The following is a 20,408-nucleotide window of genomic DNA, read 5'->3' on the forward strand; positions in this document are numbered from 1 at the left end:
AACTGTTGTTCCACTTATTTATGCATTCATTGGTTTATTCTTGTATGTGCCCTAACTGGGGATGGAACCACAAACTTGGTGTATTGAGATGATGTTCTAACCAAGTAAGCTACCCAGCCAGGGGTCAGAATTTTTGCTTCTAAAGATAAATAATTTCAAATTCTCTATGCCAGGCACCTGCCTGATTTATTTTTATATTTATTTTTTAGCTAAAGAGAGAGGGAAAGAGGGACAGACAGACAAGAAGGGAGAGAGATGAGAAGCATCAACTCATAGTTGTGGCACCTTAGTTGTTCATTGACCGCTTTCAAATACATGCCTAGATGGGGGGGGGGGGGCTCCAGCTGAGCCAGTGACCCCTTGCTCTAGTCAGTGACCTTGGGCTTAAGAGTTCTAATATTTCCATTTGGTTCTTTATATTTTCTATTTCTTCACTGAGACTTTTCATCTTTACATTAATTTCAAGAGTGCTCATGCTAATCCATGACATTTTTAGAATAGTTGCTTTAATATCTTTTTCTGATACTTCCAACATCTGTGGCATTTAAGCATTGGTGTAGATTTTTTTTCCCACATGTAAGTTGAGATTTACTGATTCTTCACATGTCAAGTAATTTTAGATTGTGTACAGGACATCTGAATGTTATGAGACAATGAATCTTGTTTAAACCCTGTGGGAAAATGTTGATATTTTTGTGTTAGTAGGCAATTGACCTGGTTTGGTTCAGGTCATAACTATTGTGGACTGTGTTTTCAACACTGGTTCCCTTTTCAAAGTCTTTGCAGTGCTATTCAGATCCACTGTATACATAGTATGTGCCACCCAGTGGCCAGTCTGGGACCTGGGTGATCATCTATCTCTTAGGGCAGTTCTAAGTCTATGGTATGCTATTTAGGGTGAGATCCATGCATGTACAACTGGGAGATGATCTCGGGAGTTCATAAAACTCAATGGGGTAATTTTCCTGAACTCTTCTCTCAAGTTTCTCTGAAATACTACTCTAGGCAAAGTAGCATGCACATATTCTTTCTGCCAGAAACCCAGAGAGATCCAGAGGTGGTGGCTTTCGATGCCTCATTTCGTGCTGGTTACCACTTCAGAGCTGTGGAATTACAAGTTTTCCCCATTATCTGAAAGTAGAGTATTTACATGAAAACATGAATTTCATAAGACAAAATGATACAAAGGAAAAACCAATCACTATTAATCTATATAGAAAAATCTATTGGTGTTAGATTGAGGCAATGGGAGAAAGCAAAGTAGAGAAACCTCTGGGATTGGATAAAAGGTAAAATGGAGAGACACATACTTATTTTACATTGGTGAGCACAGGACAGTAATTACCATTTACTGTATAGCATATTAAGATGGTCATTGGGGAACAACATAACAATGCGGGGTTCTGTCATCTCTTGCTCTGGTGCAGTGGGTGTGCGCTGGAAGGTCTGGAAAAGGGCATAGCTTTCACATTTCAAAGGTGTTATCTTAGAAGCAAAAAGTCAATAGGAGACTCACTTAAGGTAAAGATTGACCCTTGTCAAGGAAGCTACAGGCCTAGGATGTAACTACCCACCATGACCTACTTTTAGTTTGGAAGTTCAGTATTCAGACCATCCATGTGGTTTCTTTCTGAGTTTGTAAGGCCTGCCATGCAGGCCTCCCATAAGCTTGTCAAGTTTCATCCAGTTGTTATTAACCATGATGAATGAAAACGATATTATTTGAGGACATGCTGTACTAATGTAGGTCTTTCTTAAAAATGAAGTGTACCAATTTGAACTTTTGAAAAGTGGAGGACACTTGTAATAACTCTGGTTAGGTAATCTGAATTTTATTTCTATGACTAAACTTTATTATTAGATGGTTACATTAGCCATCCGTTTAGTTTTCTTTCTACAGTTAACTGGCTCCAGTTCTGTAAACGCACTACTTTCAAACGTCTTTAAGGACCCCTAGAGATTTAGAGACTAGTGTTTTCATCTGGTTGGAAGACACTAGCTATCTGAACTTGGAGCACTTTGATCCGACAGAGAGTGGCAAGGCGGTTCAAGGTCCACAACTCCGACCTGAGGTTTGTTTCCAGTGCTCTTTCACACCCTTATAGCGACTGCAAAGAGCCTCCAGCCGGCTCTTCCAGTAAAGTCACGTGTAGTAAGCTCCTACTGCGTGCAGCACTCCCCATGCCAGCAGCTGGAAAGTGGCCTGAGCACAGACCCTTTTTCTACTTCTACTCTTTTACCACTTGAGGGAACTAAGTAAGCTCTTTCCTGAGATACTGCTGAACTGGTTCTCATGCAAGCACTCTATCTCCAAGGTTAAAAGGGTAGCCCAAATCGCTCAACAGGACAGGGTACCAAATATTCGCCGCCCTTAACCAGGCGAGGGGCAAAGCCCCTTGGGAAGCTGACCTTTCACCTCCCTCCCCTCTCTCCTCACCTCAGCTCACCAATTTTGACGCCAGCGAATGAAACGACGAGGAGATCCGGTAGGCGGCACTTAGTGTTGCTCTGTCCGTGCTTATTGGACTGCGACGGCGTGAGGGGCGGACCGCGTGAGCGGGCTAGCGACCCTCCCTCGGTGGGCGGGGAGAAATGAGGGCTGCGCTTGCGCGCCGGGAGATGGAAGCGCGGCCGAGGCGGATACGCATGCGTGGTGGGCGGAGCTCGGTTCTTTTACCAATGTTATCAGCCCAGTTCTTCCTATCCTTTACCTGGGTAGGGCTGGTGTTCCTGCGCTGTGTTGTGGAGAGTCGCTGCCGAGTGGCCACTCGGTGTTCGGGTCGTCATGGCTGGTTACGAATATGTGAGCCCGGAGCAACTGGCTGGCTTTGATAAGTACAAGGTAGCGTGAGCCCCGCGGACGCCCCTGTTTCTCCTCTTCTCGGCCTCCCAGGAGGCTGAGGAGCCGGCACGGTCCGTGTCACCTTGTGCCGCGTGGCTCAGGGCGGGCTGGCGGGCGTTTCTCCGGGGGTCTTGCCGAGTCCTGAGATCCGGCGGCGTGAGAGCTCTTTAGGCTCGCCGCCCCGACTCCGCATCCCCCCGGGGATCCGCCTTTCCTTCGGAGACCGCTCGACGAGTGTAGAGCAACAGAATTCTCTTCGCTTCTTTACTTGATCATCATTATTGTCTTTTAGCTCTCCTGAGAGGTGCATTCCCGTCTGTGGTCTCTTGACTGCCTTCATTTTAAGGAAGTTTCTACCCGCCTCTCTTGTATATAACTTCAGAGATGGAGATGGTCATTGGGCAGATGAGGCCCCGGGAGAGGGAGTGACTGCTGAGGCCGTACTGCTGATGCGCTCCACTTCTCCCAGCAAAGCGGCTTCCTCAGCAGTGGCTGGTGGCGCAGGGGCTGCCAGATGAAGTAAATGTACACAGGGAGGAACTGTGTAGTGGAAAGAGCGCGCGGGCTTCGGAGTACATATTAACCTGAAACCGAACCTGATACCGAAATCTGATGTCTTCATTTGGCTTTGGGCCAAATAATAGTGTCTACCGTGCAAAATGATTATAAGAATTTGAGAAGCGCCTGGCACATAATGGGCTTCCCGTAAATGCTTGAATTTCCCTCCAACTCTGGTTCATCGTAATTGCACCTTCATCAGTTAATGACCCCTCTCTCTATCCATCTTGTTGTCCAAGCCTGAAATCTGGGTTGTAATGTTTCATATCCTGATTCCTCTGCCCCGCCCACCAGCCAGTGAATCACCAGATGCTGTATGTTCTGTCGTTTTTAGCCTAAACAAGAAGACTGGTTCCATTGTCACACTCCCAAATACACTGGAATCTTTTTATTTTAGAATATTTTAGTATAGATTTTCAAGAAATTATCAAGATGGTACAGAGTTCCCAATTTCTCCTAGTATATTATTTTTTTTAATTTAAAAGGAATTTATTTATGGGTTTTTAGAGAGAGAAAGGGAGAGAGAGAAACATCGATTTGTTTTCCACTTATTGATGCATTCCTTGGTTGATTCTTGTATGTGCCCGGATGCAGGATTGAACCAGCAACCTCGATATATCAAGACGATGCTCCAACTGAGCTATTCATTCAGGACCCAGTTTCCCCTATTATTACATTTTTAAATCTTAACATTAGTATGGCACATTTGTTGTAATTAATGAACCAATATTTATGCATTAGTAACTGAAGTCCATCCTTATTCACATTTACTTAGTTTTTAACCTGATGTTCTTTTTTCTGTTTCAGGAGCTCATCTATAACATCACATTACATTTAAGGTCATATCTCTCTAGGTTCCTCTTGGCTGTGACAATTTCTCACTTCTGTTTTTGATAACCTTGATAATTTTGAGGAGTTTGGGTCAGGTGTTTTGTAGACTGTTCCTCACTTGGGATTTCATTGACATTTTTCTCATGGTTAGATGAGGGTTATGGATTTTTGGGAGGAAAGCTACAAAGGGGAAGTGCCCTTCTCATTGTGTCATGTGAAGAATACATGCTGTCAACATATTTCTGTTACTGTTGACTTTGATCACCTGGCTGAGGTAATGTTTGTTAGGTTTCTCTTTGTAAAGCTACTGTCTTTGGGAGGAAGACACTGTGCACAGCCCATACTTATGGAATGGGCAGTTGTATTCTACCACCTTAAGGGCAAATTATAGACATAATCTATTTGGAATTGTGCATGGAAGATTTGTCTTTTCCCAGTGTGTATTTATTCAGTCATTTATTTATATTAATAAGAGGTCATGGATAATTTATACTTTGAGTTATAATCTTTTTTTTTCTTAAAGGAATTTATTTATTTTTTACAGAGACAGAGAGAGAGTCAGAGAGAGGGATAGATAAGGACAGACCGACAGGAACGGAGAGAGATGAGAAGCATCAATCATCAGTTTTTCGTTGTGACACCTTTCAGGCATCCCCAAACTACAGCCCATGGGCCACATGCGGCCCCCTGAGGCCATTTATCTGGCCCCCCGCCGCACTTCCGGAAGGGGCACCTCTTTCATTGGTGGTCAGTGAGAGGAGCACTGTATGTGGCGGCCCTCCAGTGGTCTGAGGGACAGTGAACTGGTCCCCTGTGTAAAAAGTTTGAGGACCCCTGCGTGTTCATTGATTGCTTTCTCATATGTGCCTTGACTGTGGGCCTTCAGCAGACTGAGTAAGCTCTTGCTCGAGCCAGCGACCTTGGGTCCAAGCTGGTGAATTTTGATCAAACCAGATGAGCCCACGCTCAAGCTGGCGACCTCAGGGTCTAGAACCTGGGTCCTCAGCATCCCAGTCTGACGCTCTATCCACTGCACCACCACCTGGTCAGGCTTGGGTTATAATCTTATGGTCCTTTATTTTGTTGCTCACCCCACATCACTTTTGCCCTTTCAATGGTTTTTCTGTGTTTCATAGTGATCCTTTAAAAAATCAGCATCTGGTCACAGCACTTCTTTGCTTAAAACCCTCCACTGTCTTCCCATCACTCTTGGAATGAAGTACAGAAATTTATAACATGATCTCAGAATGATCTGGCCATGCCACTCACTGTCTGCACCTCGCAGCCTTAGTAGCCATCTTCCCTTGCATCCCCCTTACCTCGGTCTTCAATATGATTATATCTATAGGAATGTAGCTTCCTTCCCCATTTATGTTCATCTTTACGTCTTATATGCTAATTTCTCAGAGAAGCATTCCCTAACTTGCTTTCCCCTAAACTGTGCTCTCATAGTACCCTGTGCTTCTTTATGAAATTAGTTCTTTAGTGTGTCTTCTCATTAGAATGTAATACCTAAGTGGTTAGACTTGTCTTAGGGACCACCATAGCCTGAAACAGTGTGCTAATCGGCATACTAGGTATCTAATAAACATTTATAGAGTGAATAATGAAAAGGTCATAGTGGATTGTGTCTAACTGGAATTGGAAGAACTATATGGGACCTTAGAAAGTGACATAGTATGGTCCTCTGCTCTTAAGTGATAATGTGTCATGTCATTTTGAATTGAGGTGCTGCTGACTTGTTTTAAAATTTTAGGCAGAAAACTGTTCCACAGCTATGGTAACCCAGCCTAGGGCTTTATAACTTTAATTAAAGGAGTTTATTAACCCATGTAACCTCCTGTTTTGCTTTAAGCTCTAGTCCCTTTCTGTTATCTATTTTGTGCTGTAAATATTGACATATAAAACTTCTTATCTAGGATCTGTCTTTCTGGGTAAGTGCCCAGAGAATAGCTGTTTAATTTGCAGCAGTGTCTGTTATAGGGAATCTACTCTTTCTTATAAGCAGTCTTCTCTAGATTGATATTTCCAACTAGACAGGGATCCTAATTTATAGGAAATTTTAGTGTGCTTTTCTCTTCCTATTATCCCCCCTTCTTATCTGACTCAATTCCTGTGTCTGATAGATTTCTTATCATCCTAGAAAGCAAAGGTCAATTAAGCAACATTCAGTGTTTACTAAAGCGTAGTTTGTCAATGTTATTTTAATTATAATGAGCTTTTTTCCCCTTTTTTTAAGGAGAGAGACAGAGAAGGGTGAGATAGGGACAGACAGACAGGAAGGGAGAGAGATGAGAAGCATCAATTCTTCGTTGCAGCACCTTAGTTGTTCATAATTGCTTTCTCATATGTGCCTTGATGGGAGGGGCACAGCTGAGCCAGTGACCCCTTGCTCAAGCCAGTGACTTTGGGCTCAAGCCAGCAACCATGGGGACATGTGTCTGATCCCATACTCAAGCTGGTGAGCCCGCACTCAAGCAGACAAGCCTGCGCTCACGTTGGCAACCCCGGGGTTTGGAACCTGGCTTCTCTGCATCCTAGGCCGACGCTCTTCCCACTGTGCTACCGCCTGGTCAGGCAAGTCTTCTTTTTTAAAAGGGGGGAGGGCACAAATTTTTATTTCTTTTAGAGGAGGCTTCTTTACTCTGTACTGTATTCATATTATTATTTATTTTTTAATTTATTCATTTTAAAGAGGAGAGAAAGAAAGAGAAGGAAGGGAGGAGTTGGAAGCATCAACTCCCAAATGTGCCTTGACTAGGCAAGCCCAGAGTTTCAAACTGGCGACCTTAGCATGCCAGGTTGACGTGTGCTGTGTTCATATTAAAAAGTATGAATCCAAGCCCTGGCTGGTTGGCTCAGTGGTAGAGTGTCGGCCTGGCGTGCGGAAGTCCCGGGTTCGATTCCCAGCCAGGGCACACAGGAGAGGCACCCATCTGCTTCTCCACCCCTCCCCCTCTCCTTCCTCTCTGTCTCTCTCTTCCCCTCCCGCAGCCGAGGCTCCATTGGAGCAAAGATGGCCCAGGTGCTGAGGATGGCTCCTTGGCCTCTGCCCCAGGCACTAGAGTGGCTCTGGTCGCGGCAGACCGACGCCCCAGAGGGGCAGAGCATCGCCCCCTGGTGGGCAGAGCATTGCCCCGTGGTGGGCGTGCCGGGTGGATCCCGGTCGGGCCCATGCGGGAGTCTGTCTGACTGTCTCTCCCCGTTTCTAGCTTCAGAAAAATACAAAAAAAAAAAAAAAATTAAAAAAAAAAAAAGTATGAATCCAGCCTGACCAGGTGGTGGCACAGTGGATAGAGCTTCGGACTAGGATGCCGAGGACCCAGGTTTGAGACCTTGAGGTCGCCAGCTTGAGTGCGGGCTCATCTGGTTTGAGCAAAAGCTCACCGGCTTGGACCCAAGGTCGCTGGCTTGAGCAACGGGTTACTCGGTCTGCTGAAGGCCTGTGGTCAAGGCACATATGAGAAAGCAATCAATGAACAATGATTGATGCTTCTCATCTTCCCGTTCCTGTCTGTCTGTCCCTGTCTATTCCTCTCTCTGACTCTCTCTCTGTCTCTGTAAAAAAAAAAAAGTATGAATCCTAAGGTGTCCAAAGGAAAAATCTGTGTGTTCAGTTTTACTGCACTGTGAATCACACTTAGAGGATGACATGTTCCCATTGTGTCAAAGACTACTGTCTATGTCAGTAAGTCCTTTATGAGTACTTCCTGAACTAAAACAGCTTGATCCATAAATGGGTAAAGACTTAAAATACTCAAAAGAGATTTTTATTCCCTGATGTGACCCTGTATGTTAGAGTAAAGAGATGTAGAGAAAAATGGATACTATAAAAGCAGCTGGTAGAAAAATTACTTTTAAACTAGTTTAATTTGTCTTCCCTGGAGGTACATCTGAGAAGCTACAGTTGGAAACCTGGCAGCTATTCAGGATAACTGCTCAGAGGGGTGCACACGTAGAGTGGTCATAGGCTTGTCATAAGAAACTGTAAGACAACTTATTTTCAGTACAGAAGAAAGCATGGATGGATTCTGCTATATACTCACCCTCCCCCCCTTTTTTTTGTATTTTGCTCAAGTGAGAAGCAGGGAGGCAGAGAGACAGACTCCTGCATGTGCCCGACTGAGATCCAACCGGCATGCCCACCAGGGGGCGATGCTCTGCCCCTCTGGCGTGTTGTTCTGTTGCAACTGGAGCCATTCTAGCGCCTGAGGTGGAGGCCATGGAGCCATCCTCAGTGCCCATGCCAAGTTTGCTCCAGTGGAACCTTGGCTGCGGGAGGGGAAGAGAGAGATAGAGAGAAAAGAGAGGGAGAAGGGTAGAGAAGCAGATGGGCGCTTCTCCTGTGTGCCCTGGCTGGGAATTGAACCCGGGACTTCCATACTCCAGGCTGATGCTCTACCACTGAGCCAACCAGCCCGGGCCTGTGATATACTCTCTTAACACTTGTGTTTTCTGTTGTGTTGCCACGATTTTATTAAGCAGTTAAATTAGTATCTGCCTTCTCTTTTAGGATCTGAGTTCTAGGAGGGCAGAGCTGTATTGCTGCCTTGTTCAACATGAGTAAGGTCTAGCACTTGAACAGAGTAGGTGCTCAACATATTTATTGAAGGAATGAAAATATAAAAGAATAGAAACAATTTTGGAAGTATGGTAAAGGGAGCTGTGCATCTCTCCTGGGTGTCAGTTGGAAGGATACTTTTGTATTTTGAATATTAAGCTGTCGGGTTTATTTTTTATTTTATTTTATTTTATTTTATTTTATTTTATTTACTTTTAAATGTTTATTGTATTGATTTATTTACTTTTAAATGCTTATTGTATTGATTTGAGAGAGAGAGAAAGAGTGAGTGAGGGAGAGAGACAGGAACATCGATCTGCTCCTGTATGTGCCCTGACTGGGGATCAAACCAGCAACCTCTGTGCCTTGGATCAAACCTCCAACCAACTGAGCTATCTGGCCAGGGCCAGCATTTAACTACATTGTTCTCTATTACTTACAAATGTATCTTCAGACAGTGATGTTGAGGAATTTCACCTTCATGATGCTTATCATTCCTCTTGTCTACCTATCCTTTCTTTGGACAGGTCTTATAGTTCAGTGGTCCCCAACCCCTGGGCCGCGTACCAGTAGCGGTCTGTGGGCCATTTAGTACCGGTTTGCAGAGAAAGAATAAATAACTTACATTATTTCCATTTTATTTATATTTAAGTCTGAACAATGTTTTATTTTTTAAAAATAACCAGATTCCCTCTGTTACATCCATCTAAGACTCACTTTTGACACTTGTCTTGGTCACGTGGTACATTTATTTATCCATCCCACCCTAAAGGCCAGTCCATGAAAATATTTTCTGACATTAAACCGGTCTGTGGCCCAAAAAAGGTTGGGGACCACTGTTAGAGTTGAAGGATTTTCCCACTTATCTAAGAGTGAAACTTCCATTGTGACTTTCCTTATCTGACCTAGGGAAGGCATAGTTTTAATTGATAGTGTAGCAGCTAGTTTCAAATTGTATCATTTTGCTTCAGAGAGGAAGTGTTCTGTGAAATACCTTATTTGGTTTCAGGAATATAATGGAATGAGTTGTTTGTGCTATTATGGTAGTTAGTTAACTTGGCTGTCAATAGCAACCTGAGTATAGGAATGGTGATCATTGTGAATGATTATTACAATTAAGGTTGTAAAGAAAGACTGCATCTGATAGTAATGCTAAAGAACTAGTATCTAACCTTCACCCTTACTGATTCATACTCTTCAATTTTGTTTATTTAATAAGCATATATTGAGGGCTAATTCTGTGTCAGGCATAGCATTGGAGCTGCAAAAATTAAGCTAGACTAAAATTCCTGCCTTTAAGGAACCCGGTTTGGTGGCATATAGACAAGTAAATAGTTTTGAATAATTAATAAGTGAAGTTAGGTAAGTCCAGGGTGCTATAGGAGAGGAGAAGCAGCTCCTGGGAGTGAGAGTTGGAGCTGAGAAAGGCTTCAGAGAAGCCATGACAGGTAACACAGAGCTCAGCCTCGAAAGGTGAAGGCTGAGTAGACCCCAGTAATACTAGGTAAAGAGGGGCGAAAAGCCCTCACAGAACAGGACAGTAATGGAGTGCAAAGGCGTGGAGTCCTGAGAGATTATTTCCTGGAAACCACCAGAGGTTAGATGTGGCTTAATAGTGGAGTGGCAGGAGATGAGACTGGAGAAGGAGATGGGTACTGTCAGAGGAGGAGGAGGAGGATGTAAAGGACTTCTGGATTTTACCCTGTGATCAGTGTTCCTATGGTCCAAGGACTGATAGTGTCAGAATCCCATGGCGAATGTGTTTTGATAGGAGATTCCTAGGCCCACTTTGGGAGATTCAGATTAGATAGATTTGATAGATTTGCATGTAAACAAATACCTCAGGTGTTTTAGGCCCTGGCCGGTTGGCTCAGCGGTAGAGCGTCGGCCTAGCGTGCGGAGGACCCGGGTTCGATTCCCGGCCAGGGCACATAGGAGAAGCGCCCATTTGCTTCTCCACCCCTCCGCCGCGCCTTCCTCTCTGTCTCTCTCTTCCCCTCCCGCAGCCAAGGCTCCATTGGAGCAAAGATGGCCCGGGCGCTGGGGATGGCTCTGTGGCCTCTGCCCCAGGCGCTAGAGTGGCTCTGGTCGCAACATGGCGACGCCCAGGAGGGTCGCAACATGGCGACGCCCAGGATGGGCAGAGCATCGCCCCCTGGTGGGCAGAGCATCGCCCCCTGGTGGGCGTGCCGGGTGGATCCCGGTCGGGCACATGCGGGAGTCTGTCTGGCTGTCTCTCCCTGTTTCCAGCTTCAGAAGAAAAAAAAAGAAGGAAAAAAAAAATACCTCAGGTGTTTTGGATACATTGTAGTGTAGGTTTGGGGGATCCCTTAAGAAATTTGAACAGGATCAGATTTTAATATTAGGAGGCTCACCTTGGCAGCTTGTAAAAAATGAATGTGTGGTGGTGGAGGTAAGGGTGATCTGGAGACAGACCTCTTAGCTCCTCCTGCATAAAATAGAAATGAGGAGGGCCTGAATCTAAGCAACAAGGATCGAAGGGAGTTGGGGATTCCAAGGGTAGAGGTCACTGCTGGTTTTCCTGCCCATTGTATTTGGCTGGTTAACTTGCCTACTTACTCTATTTGGCCCAGCAGATATGTTTAATTTGACCCATATCTATGTTTCTCTTGATAAGCCAGAATGTTGGGCAACATTGGCCCTGAATTTCTTGGCAAGAATCTCTTGAGCTGACTGGTGCTTGGCCCCTTTAAAAAGGGTGTTTGTTCTCTAGTTTGCCATTTCCCTACCAGTGCGTAGGCTCATCCAGGTCTTTTGTTCAGTTTTTATCTCATTTGAGTATGTAATTTTAAAGATTTTAAATTGACTAGCTGAAGGTGGTGGTGTGGGGGCCAGGGGATGAAGGATGGGGAGGAGTCTGGGATGACTTAGGTTCTGGTGCCATGACTAGGATAGAGGTGGCAGTCAGATTAGAGGTAAAGATTTTATAAAGCATTAACTCTGAAAAGGTACCCTTGGTAACAATAGGACCTAACGTTGTTGAGTCAAGAATTTAATTCTCTTGGCCCTGGCTGGTTGGCTTAGCGGTAGAGTGTTGGCCTGGTGTGTGGAAATCCTGGGTTTGATTACCTGTCAGGGCACACAGGAGAAGCACCCATCTGCTTCTCCACCCTTCCCCCTCTCCTTCCTCTCTATCTCTCTCTTCCCCTCCTGCAGCCAAGGCTCTATTGGAGCAAAGTTGACCCGGGCGCTGAGGACGGCTCCATGGCCTCCACCTCAGGTGCTGGAATGGCTCCAGCCCCAATGAAGCAACACCCAAGATGGGCTGGACATTGCCCCCTGGTGATCATGCTGGGTGGATCCCGGTTGGGTGCATGAGGGAGTCTGTCTGACTGCCTCCAACTTCGAACTTCGGAAAAATACAAAAATAAAAAATAAAAATAAAAGAATTAAAAAAAGAATTTAATTTTCTTGATAACCCAGTGAGAATAACCAAACTAATGAGAGTCCGATCCTTACAGAAGCAACAGTTATAATTTAAATGATAAATGATGCTGAATCTTGCAGGATAACAGTAATCTTTTGCATGAGGCACTTCTCTGGACAGGGCCACTTGAAGGTGTGGTTTATGGACTTGGAATTAAAATAAAAAACTTAATGTTCTCTTTAAAAATTTACTATTATTATTTTTAGAGAGGAAGTAAGGGAGAGAGAGAGAGAGAGAAACATCAATTTGTTCTACTTATTTATGCATTCATTGGTTGATTCTTGTATGTGCGCCCACTGGGGATCAACCTACAACCTTGGTGTATCGTGATGTTGCTCTTAACCAACTGAGCTACGTGGGCAGGACAAAAACTTAATGTTCTGAAGAAATAATCACTTGTGGATAAATTGCTCTCCATTAGAAGAATATTTCTGTAATGGTTGAAAAGATTAGAATGCTTTCCTCCTGCTCCTGAATCACAGTAGAAACATGAGAAATTCTTGATCTTCTGATTTTTACTTACTGTGATTGCAACCTGACGACAATATCCAATATCGTATGTTTATATGGCACTACCTAGATATGTCATGTTAATTCAAGCATAACATCTCTTTAGTTGTGCTTTGATCTCCTTGAATAGATTTGAGGAAGTGGCTTCTCTTACCTGTAAGTACATTAGTAAGGCTTGAAACGCCTTTTTGTTGTCTTAGATATAGATTTACAAATGTCTCATAGAATTATTTTTATAGTTGGCACAGACAGGAGTCTTTCAGAAGGAGTGAAAGAAGGATGGATAGGAAACTTTGGCAACAGAGAGAGATTAAATGGTAGGGAGACGGTTACTACATTTTTAGGTGCTCTTGTAGGAAACATCTTGAATTGGTTCTTTTACTACTTTCTAAAAAATCAGTTCACTGATAATGGCTCGTTTTTTAAACTGCTGTAATGCTTAAATGTTAAAAATTTCTTTGCTGAAAAACAATTTGTCCAGTGCATAAGGAAGGTTGGGGAAAGATGTTTCAATCAGAGAGACTGATGGGAACTAAGGCACAAAGATCAGGAAAGCCATGGTAAGTTAGAGGCTCAAGGAAATGTGAGGGACCAGGCCGAGCCTAGTGAACCCAGTGAAGGGTGGTTGCAATGGCAAGAACAATACCGTCTTAAATACTGAATAGCAATAATAACGGCAAACATGTATGTACCATTTACAATGTGCCAGGCTTTACATCTGTTATCTCAATTAATGTCCACAAGTGCCTTGTGAGGTAGAGGTTATTCTTTTCTCCATTTTGCTGAGACACAGAGTTTAAGTAACTTGTTCAGGGTACCGAGAGCTGAGATTTGAACCCAGGCAGTCTTGGTCCTGAGTCCATGGTCTTCATGCTATGCTGCTTCTCAAATCTAAGAATGAAATGTAAATTCTGCCTTGTAGTTACTGAGTGTATTGTATAAGATATATAAACAATAGAATAAAGACCTTCAGTGTCACGCTGAATTGAATTTGTGTGTAATGTTTGCAGATAAGGAACACGTACAGTGGCAAAGAAATACTTGATTTTGATTTTTCTTCCCCCAGTTTTAAATTAGTAGGGGCAAGTGGGCTTGTATGCACTAGTCTTACATTTAGTTGAGCGTTGAGAACATCTCATTTGCTATTAACTGATAGAGATAAAAGGCTTTTGATTAAATAATTAACTTTGGGACTAAAGTTAAAAAGAACCCACATACTAATAGCTCTGTGATCTTGAGCAGGTAATAGTCTCTCTAAACCAGGTTTCGTCATCTGTGAAATGGGGTAGTATTTACCTCAGAGGATCATTATCAAAATTGAATGAGTTAATATTTATAAAGTGCCTGGCACATAGTACTTAACATGTATGTGTTAACACTGGACATTTGTGTTTCCCTGCTTTTGAACATGGCATGTAACATAGACTCATGTAACCATACTCTAGGAAGTAATACTAAGAAAAAGTATATTAGGAAAGGAAGTTAAGGGTGGCAGCTTAATAGAGAGATGGAAAGAGTAACTGAGAAGTCTGTGTCTAGCTTGGGTCCCACAGGTAGTCTTTGACTTTAGATTTCTTCCTCTGTTTAATCATGTGTAATATAGTACAACAGGCAGAGTAAGTGAATTTTTTCAAATACCACTCTTCTATTTAAGAATCCACAGTGCCATCCACATGTTTACCATAAGTTTACTATCCAAATTCCTCAGAAGCCAGGCTTTCAAGTTCCTTCACCGAGATACTACTACTACTTCTGTTTTATCTTCTAAATCTCTTTTTAGAGCTAAGTATAAATTAAGTCTAGTGAGCAAACCTGTTTGTCCTCATGAGTTGCTTGTTCTTGTTTCATTGTTCTAACTCTTCTCCAGTCTTCTCTCCTCATCATTTTCTCTCTGATTTCTTAGCAGATATAAGTGATAATGTTCAGTGACATGAGTTCTTATTGCCCACTGAGTCATGTTCTCTGTGTGTGTAGTTCTTAAAGTCATGTATTAATAAGTACTTTAAGAAACTTTTTATTTCTGTCTCTTTTTTCAATTTAAGCTTAGATTTGGTGTTTTTATATCATGATAGATTGTTCTTGGTACAATGCCTTGCATTTAGGAAGTATTAGGGAGTACTTACTGAATTTTATTATACTTCTCTCACTGGAAATATAGTGTTTGAAGTCATCATGTGGAGGTTATAGGTGTTGACCACTAAACTATGCTGTGGCTATCCTTCTGCTGAGGAATGAGGGGAGTGTCTATAATGTTTTCAGCAGAGCAACGGTCCTTAAATTTCAGAGTGGTATTCCATTGTGTAAATGTACCACGGTTTTTTTATCCACTCATCTATCTACTGATGGACTCTTGGACTGCTTTCAAATCTTGGCTATTGTAAATGATGCCACAATGAACATAGGGATGATATAGATAGTCTTTCAAATTAGTGTTTCAGGTTTCTTTGGATAAATTCCTAGAGGTGGAATCTCTGGGTCGTAAGGTGGTTGAGTTCATTTTAAATTTTTTTTTGTTGTTGTTATTTTTACAGAGACAGAGAGATAGATAGATAGGGACAGACAGGAATGGAGAGAGATGAGAAGCATCAATCATCAGTTTTTCGTTGTGACACTGGTTGTTCATTGCTCTCTCATATGTGCCTTGACCGTGGGCCTTCAGCAGACCGAGTAACCCCTTGCTCGAGCCGGAGACCTTGGGTCCAAGCTGGTGAGCTTTGCTCAAACCAGATGAGCCTGTGCTTAAGCTGGCGACCTTGGGATCTTGAACCTGGGTCCTCTGTATCCCAGTCCAATGCTCCATCCACTGCGCCACTGCCTGGTCAGGCTTCATTTTAAATTTTTTGAAGTAACTCCATACTACTTTCCACAGTGGCTATACCAACAGTGCATGAGGGTTCCCTTTTCTTCACATCCTTGCCAGCACTTGTTTGTAGATTTGAGAAAGACAAGTACCATGTAATTTCACTCATATATGAAATCTGATCAAGAAAATGAACTAATAAGCAAAATAGAGACAGACTCATGGATAGCAGGCAGACAGCTGTCAGGGTAGGGGTGGCCTGTGGAGGGGGGGGGGTAGAGGGATTGAGCAAAAAGGAAAAGAAGAGAAAGAAAAAAACTCACGGACATGGACAACAGTGTAGTGGTTGTGGTGGGGAAGAGAGAGGGTGGGGGGAGAAGGAGGAGGGTATAGGGGGATAAATGATTATGGATGGAGACTTGACTTGGGGTGGTGAACACACAATACGGTGTACAGAGATGTGTTGTAGAATTATGCACCTGAAACCTGTATAATTTTGTTAACCAGTGTCACCCCAATAAATTCAGCCAAAAGAAAAAAAAAAGTTGAGTGTATCAGAATCACCTGGTGGGTTTGTTAAAAGACAGATTGTGCTGGGGCCCCTCCCCAGAGTGTATGATTCTGGACTTCTGGGTGAGGGCTCAAGACCACATTTTGAGAACCACCTCCTCAAAGAAGTGTTCATTTGTATTGCAGTCAGGAGAGTAGTTAATAAAACCAGGAAACAAGCGTAAAGGAATAAGAAACTATTACTTTGATGTTCATAAGTTAGCTTTCAAGCCTCAGATAGTTTTACTTTTTGTGGTTAGGAACCTCAGGATATCTTTTATTATGAAAAAGAACGATGCAGTGCTTTTAGACTTGTGTATTAGTTTTCTGTCGCTGGGTAACATTACCACAAACTTGGTGGCATGAAACAACACATTTATTATCTCAGTTTCTGTGAGTCAGGAGTTTGGGCACTGGTTAGGTGGCTCCTCTGCTCATGGTTTCACTTAAGGTGTCAGAAGGGCTGTGTTCTCACTTAAGATGTCAGCAGGGCAATGTTCTCATCCAGATCTTGGAGTTCCTCATCCAGTTTCCTGTGGTTATTGACAGAATTCAGTTCTTTCCAATTGTAGGGCTGAGGCTCTTGGCTCCTAGAGGTTGCCCATTTTTCACCGTAGCAGTTCACATCAATTGCTGTTTCAGGGTCAGCTGTAGACTCTTCTTTAAACTGCTGAGATGGAGTTTTACATACAAAATGTATCATGAAAGTGGCATCTCTTCACCTTTGCCCTATAATGTTATCCTAATCAAGGTAGTGCCATCCTTCATCTTCGCTATATTCTGCCTGTTAGAGGCAAGTCACAGGTTCTACCCTCAAGTAGTGGAATGAACCATTAAGGGAAGGGGATTGATACAAAGGCTTGACTCATTGGGAATTACCTTAGCACAGGAGTCGGGAACCTTTTTGGCTGAGAGAGCCATGAACGCCACATATATTAAAATGTAATTCCTTGAGAGCCATACAACGACCCATGTACGTTAGGCATTATCCAATAAAAATTTGGTGTTGTCCCGGAGGACAGCTGTGATTGGTTCCAGCCACCGCAACCATGAACATGAGTGGTAGGAAATAAATGGATTGTAGTACATGAGAATGTTTTATATTTTTAACATTATTATTATTTTTATTAAAGATTTGTCTGCGAGCCAGATGCAGCCATCAAAAGAGCCACATCTGGCTCGCGAGCCATAGGTTCCCAACTCCTGCCTTAGCATGCATGTATCTGCCACAAATTGAAAGACAGAAAAATGTGTATTGGAGGAGATTACGGGAATAATGATTTCAGTACATTGGATCTAGTTAGCCCATGATTGAATGTGAGCTAGGAAAGGGTAGTCTGGTTTAAAACAAAGCGATCAATTTCACAGAAATGTTCCAAGATGATGCAGGAAGGATTTACAGTTTAGATCTTCCTATTTATTAGCTGTGCTGTTCTTTTTTTTTTAATTTAATTTATTTATTTTTATTCATTTTTAATAGAGAGAGAGGAGAGAGAGAAAGGAAAGAGATAGAACAGAGGGAGGAGCAAGAAGCATCAACTCCCATATGTGCCTTGACCAGGCAAGCCTGGGGTTTCAAACCAGCAACCTCAGCATTCCAGGTCAATGCTTTACCAAGTGCTGTGCTGTTCTTTGAACTTTATTTCTCTTCTTCTGTAAAATAGGAATAATCTACCTTTTATATCTTAAAATATCAAATAAGAGAACAGATATAATTGTCCTTTGGAAACTATAAAGCATGATACAAATGTAAACATGGTATTATTAATAGAGGAGGATGAAGAGGAACTTCCTCTTGTGAAGTTAAAAATTGCTGTGGTCCAGTTTTGGGGGGAAATAGATTTGGTGAAGGGGTAACACTTATCATCGCTGATAGATTAATTCTATACTACTACTGCTTAAACAGACATGCACAGTAGTCATACATTTATTCATTCATGGGTGCAAACTTTCAGATTTGTTTATTGGGCTCAGTCTAGGGTGGGCCAGAAGCAGAAAGTGTCAGGTTGTGAAGCTTTCTCTCTTCTCTTAACTGTCTCTGTCTCAATGCTCAGTGAGTCCCACATTTGTCTGCGAAAGGCAGCTCTGAATAATTGTTTAGTGAAGAACAAATTTTAATAATTGGGAGCCCTGTTTAATGTTTTGTGCTTAAGTGACTTGCATGGAGGGTTGTAATGCCATTGCTAGAGCTCTGCTCCAGGAACGGTAGAGCAAGTGTTGGCCACAATAGATTCTGCCCCTGTAAAGACTTGAAACCTAGACGTGTTTGAGTTGGGACATTTCTGAAAGGGACTGACCTCCTGACTTCACCAATACCTTACCAGACACTTCGCTTCATTGTGCAGGGCAGAAAAGAGAAAGAGATTTGACATTTCCTTTCTTGATATATGTTTCTTTCATTTTAGATATGTCTGGAAAGTTGTTATGAACCTAGTCCTCACTCAGTGTACCACTTGAAATGCTCCTTTTGCCCTGGATCACACCTTTGTGTTGGTTTGTGTTTAACAACATATTGGATTGTCTGGAGCACAAATTGTCAAACTTAACACCTCCCCCTCTCCCCACCACCTGTTTTGTGCATAAAGTTTTCTTTGAACACAGCCATGCTCACTTGTTTACGTATTTTCTATGACTGCTTTTCTGCTTCAGCGGCAGTGTTTATTACAGAGACCCTATGGCCTGCAAAACTGAAAATATTTATAATCTGGCCCTTTACAGAATATGCTTTTCAACCACTGTTCTAGGGAATTAGACCTACGTGATAAAGGAGCTTGAAACCATGGCAAACAGGAGCAGCAAAAGGAACAGGGGATGTTTAACCAGGTGAAGAGATTTAGGTGTGACAGGGAAATCTGTCTTCAAATATTTGAAGAAGTAATATATATAATATATATATATATTATATATATATTTGAAGAACTATTATTTGGACAAAAAAAATTAGACCCTCGTTAGCTTAACTTTGTAAGGTTCTGAGATTTTGCCTTGGAACGATTCTCTCAAACTCAGGCTGTGGCCCTCCAGCCTTTCTCCAAGGCATGAGCTTAGTCTGGCCCAGCAGATTGTAGAGCCGAGCAAGTAACGGTAGGCCTTGGCAATGGAATATCTTCCTGGTTAGGTGTTTTCATGTGGATAAAAACATCATTTCAATGGAAAAGAAAAATATACTTAGCAAGCATTGCTAAATAACCTAGATCTAGTTTAACACCTTTAAAAGCTTATATTTTACTTTTTTTTTAATGCATGTGGAAGATTCCTCCTGTTGACTCCCAAGATGGTTTCAAGTTTCTTTGTTTATACCAAGTGTAAGTAACCCTAAAAAGTACTCAGGTGTATAAGGCTAAAGCACGGGGTGTCCTTTTAGGTTTTATTGTTTGCTGTCTTTTGTAATCTCATCTTAATCTTTCTTGTTACACTTAATTAAGTTTATGAGCTTATTATTAAATGTAAAAAATTCATTTAGGCAAACTGACTTTGTATTTAGTTCTTACATTCTTTTCATACTTGTCCTGGTCTCCTGAAATATAGAGATTTGGAGTTAAACCTTCAGAATTTAAAAGAGTAGCTTTTCACATCAAAATACCATCAGTTAAGGACCTTCTTTTAGATCTAAGTCAAGTAATGGAAAGCTGCTCATTCAGCAAACATTTGAATTCAGAGCATTGTACTTGATGTATCATATTAGCTATTTGTGTGATTAGCTATTCTTCCGATTTGGACTTCTTTTCCATTTTAGTACTTTGCCCTAGGTGGTGGACTTGAAATATGTGATTTTCTAGTTTATCTGACCTGCTGGTTACAGCATGTGCAGTTTGTGAAGTGGAGGAGGCCAGGGCCTTCCCACCCTGTCATCGGCAGCCCTTAGGGATTCATACTGGTTCCGTGTCCTCAGGTCTGAAGACTAAATTCTGGCATTGTGTCAGTAGAGAACTTCATTCTGCAGAAGTTGAGATATAGTGGTATCTAATATGTGAAAAGCTTGGTAGACTGTAGAAAACCATGCAAGTAGAAGTGGGTTTGGTAAGAACAGTATAATACTAGTTTAAGTAGGTTCCTGCTGAGAGTCTGGCTGCAACTGCATAGCTTCTGACTTTGGCCAGTGAGGCAAACTGTGTTCTCCATCACCATTTTCTTCCTACGATTTATCTCAGATCTTTTGCTATATTGCCCCATTTCAGTCAGAACAGGATGGAGAAATGGAGGCACTCAGACATGGAATCTGTTGAGTAAAAAGTTGACTCTCTTTGATTGCAGTATTTAAAAATATTTCTATTTACTTTTTGGTTCTATCATGCTTCTAAGTCTTGAA

At 42.3% G+C, this 20,408-nt stretch overlaps 1 protein-coding gene across 1 annotated transcript in view; it reads left to right on the plus strand.

Annotated features, from left to right (window-relative positions):
• Positions 1–2,689: 2,689 nt before the first annotated feature.
• Positions 2,690–20,408, plus strand: part of SELENOI (selenoprotein I) — a 46,897-nt gene continuing 29,178 nt past the window's right edge. The window contains exon 1 of the mRNA XM_066266709.1: positions 2,690–2,842. Within this exon, the coding sequence (XP_066122806.1) occupies positions 2,786–2,842 (57 nt within the window). The 5' untranslated portion in view covers positions 2,690–2,785. The remainder of the gene's footprint in view (positions 2,843–20,408) is intronic.

The sequence above is a fragment of the Saccopteryx bilineata genome, chromosome 3, assembly GCF_036850765.1.
Source record: "Saccopteryx bilineata isolate mSacBil1 chromosome 3, mSacBil1_pri_phased_curated, whole genome shotgun sequence".
Classification (NCBI taxonomy): Eukaryota; Metazoa; Chordata; class Mammalia; order Chiroptera; family Emballonuridae; genus Saccopteryx; species Saccopteryx bilineata.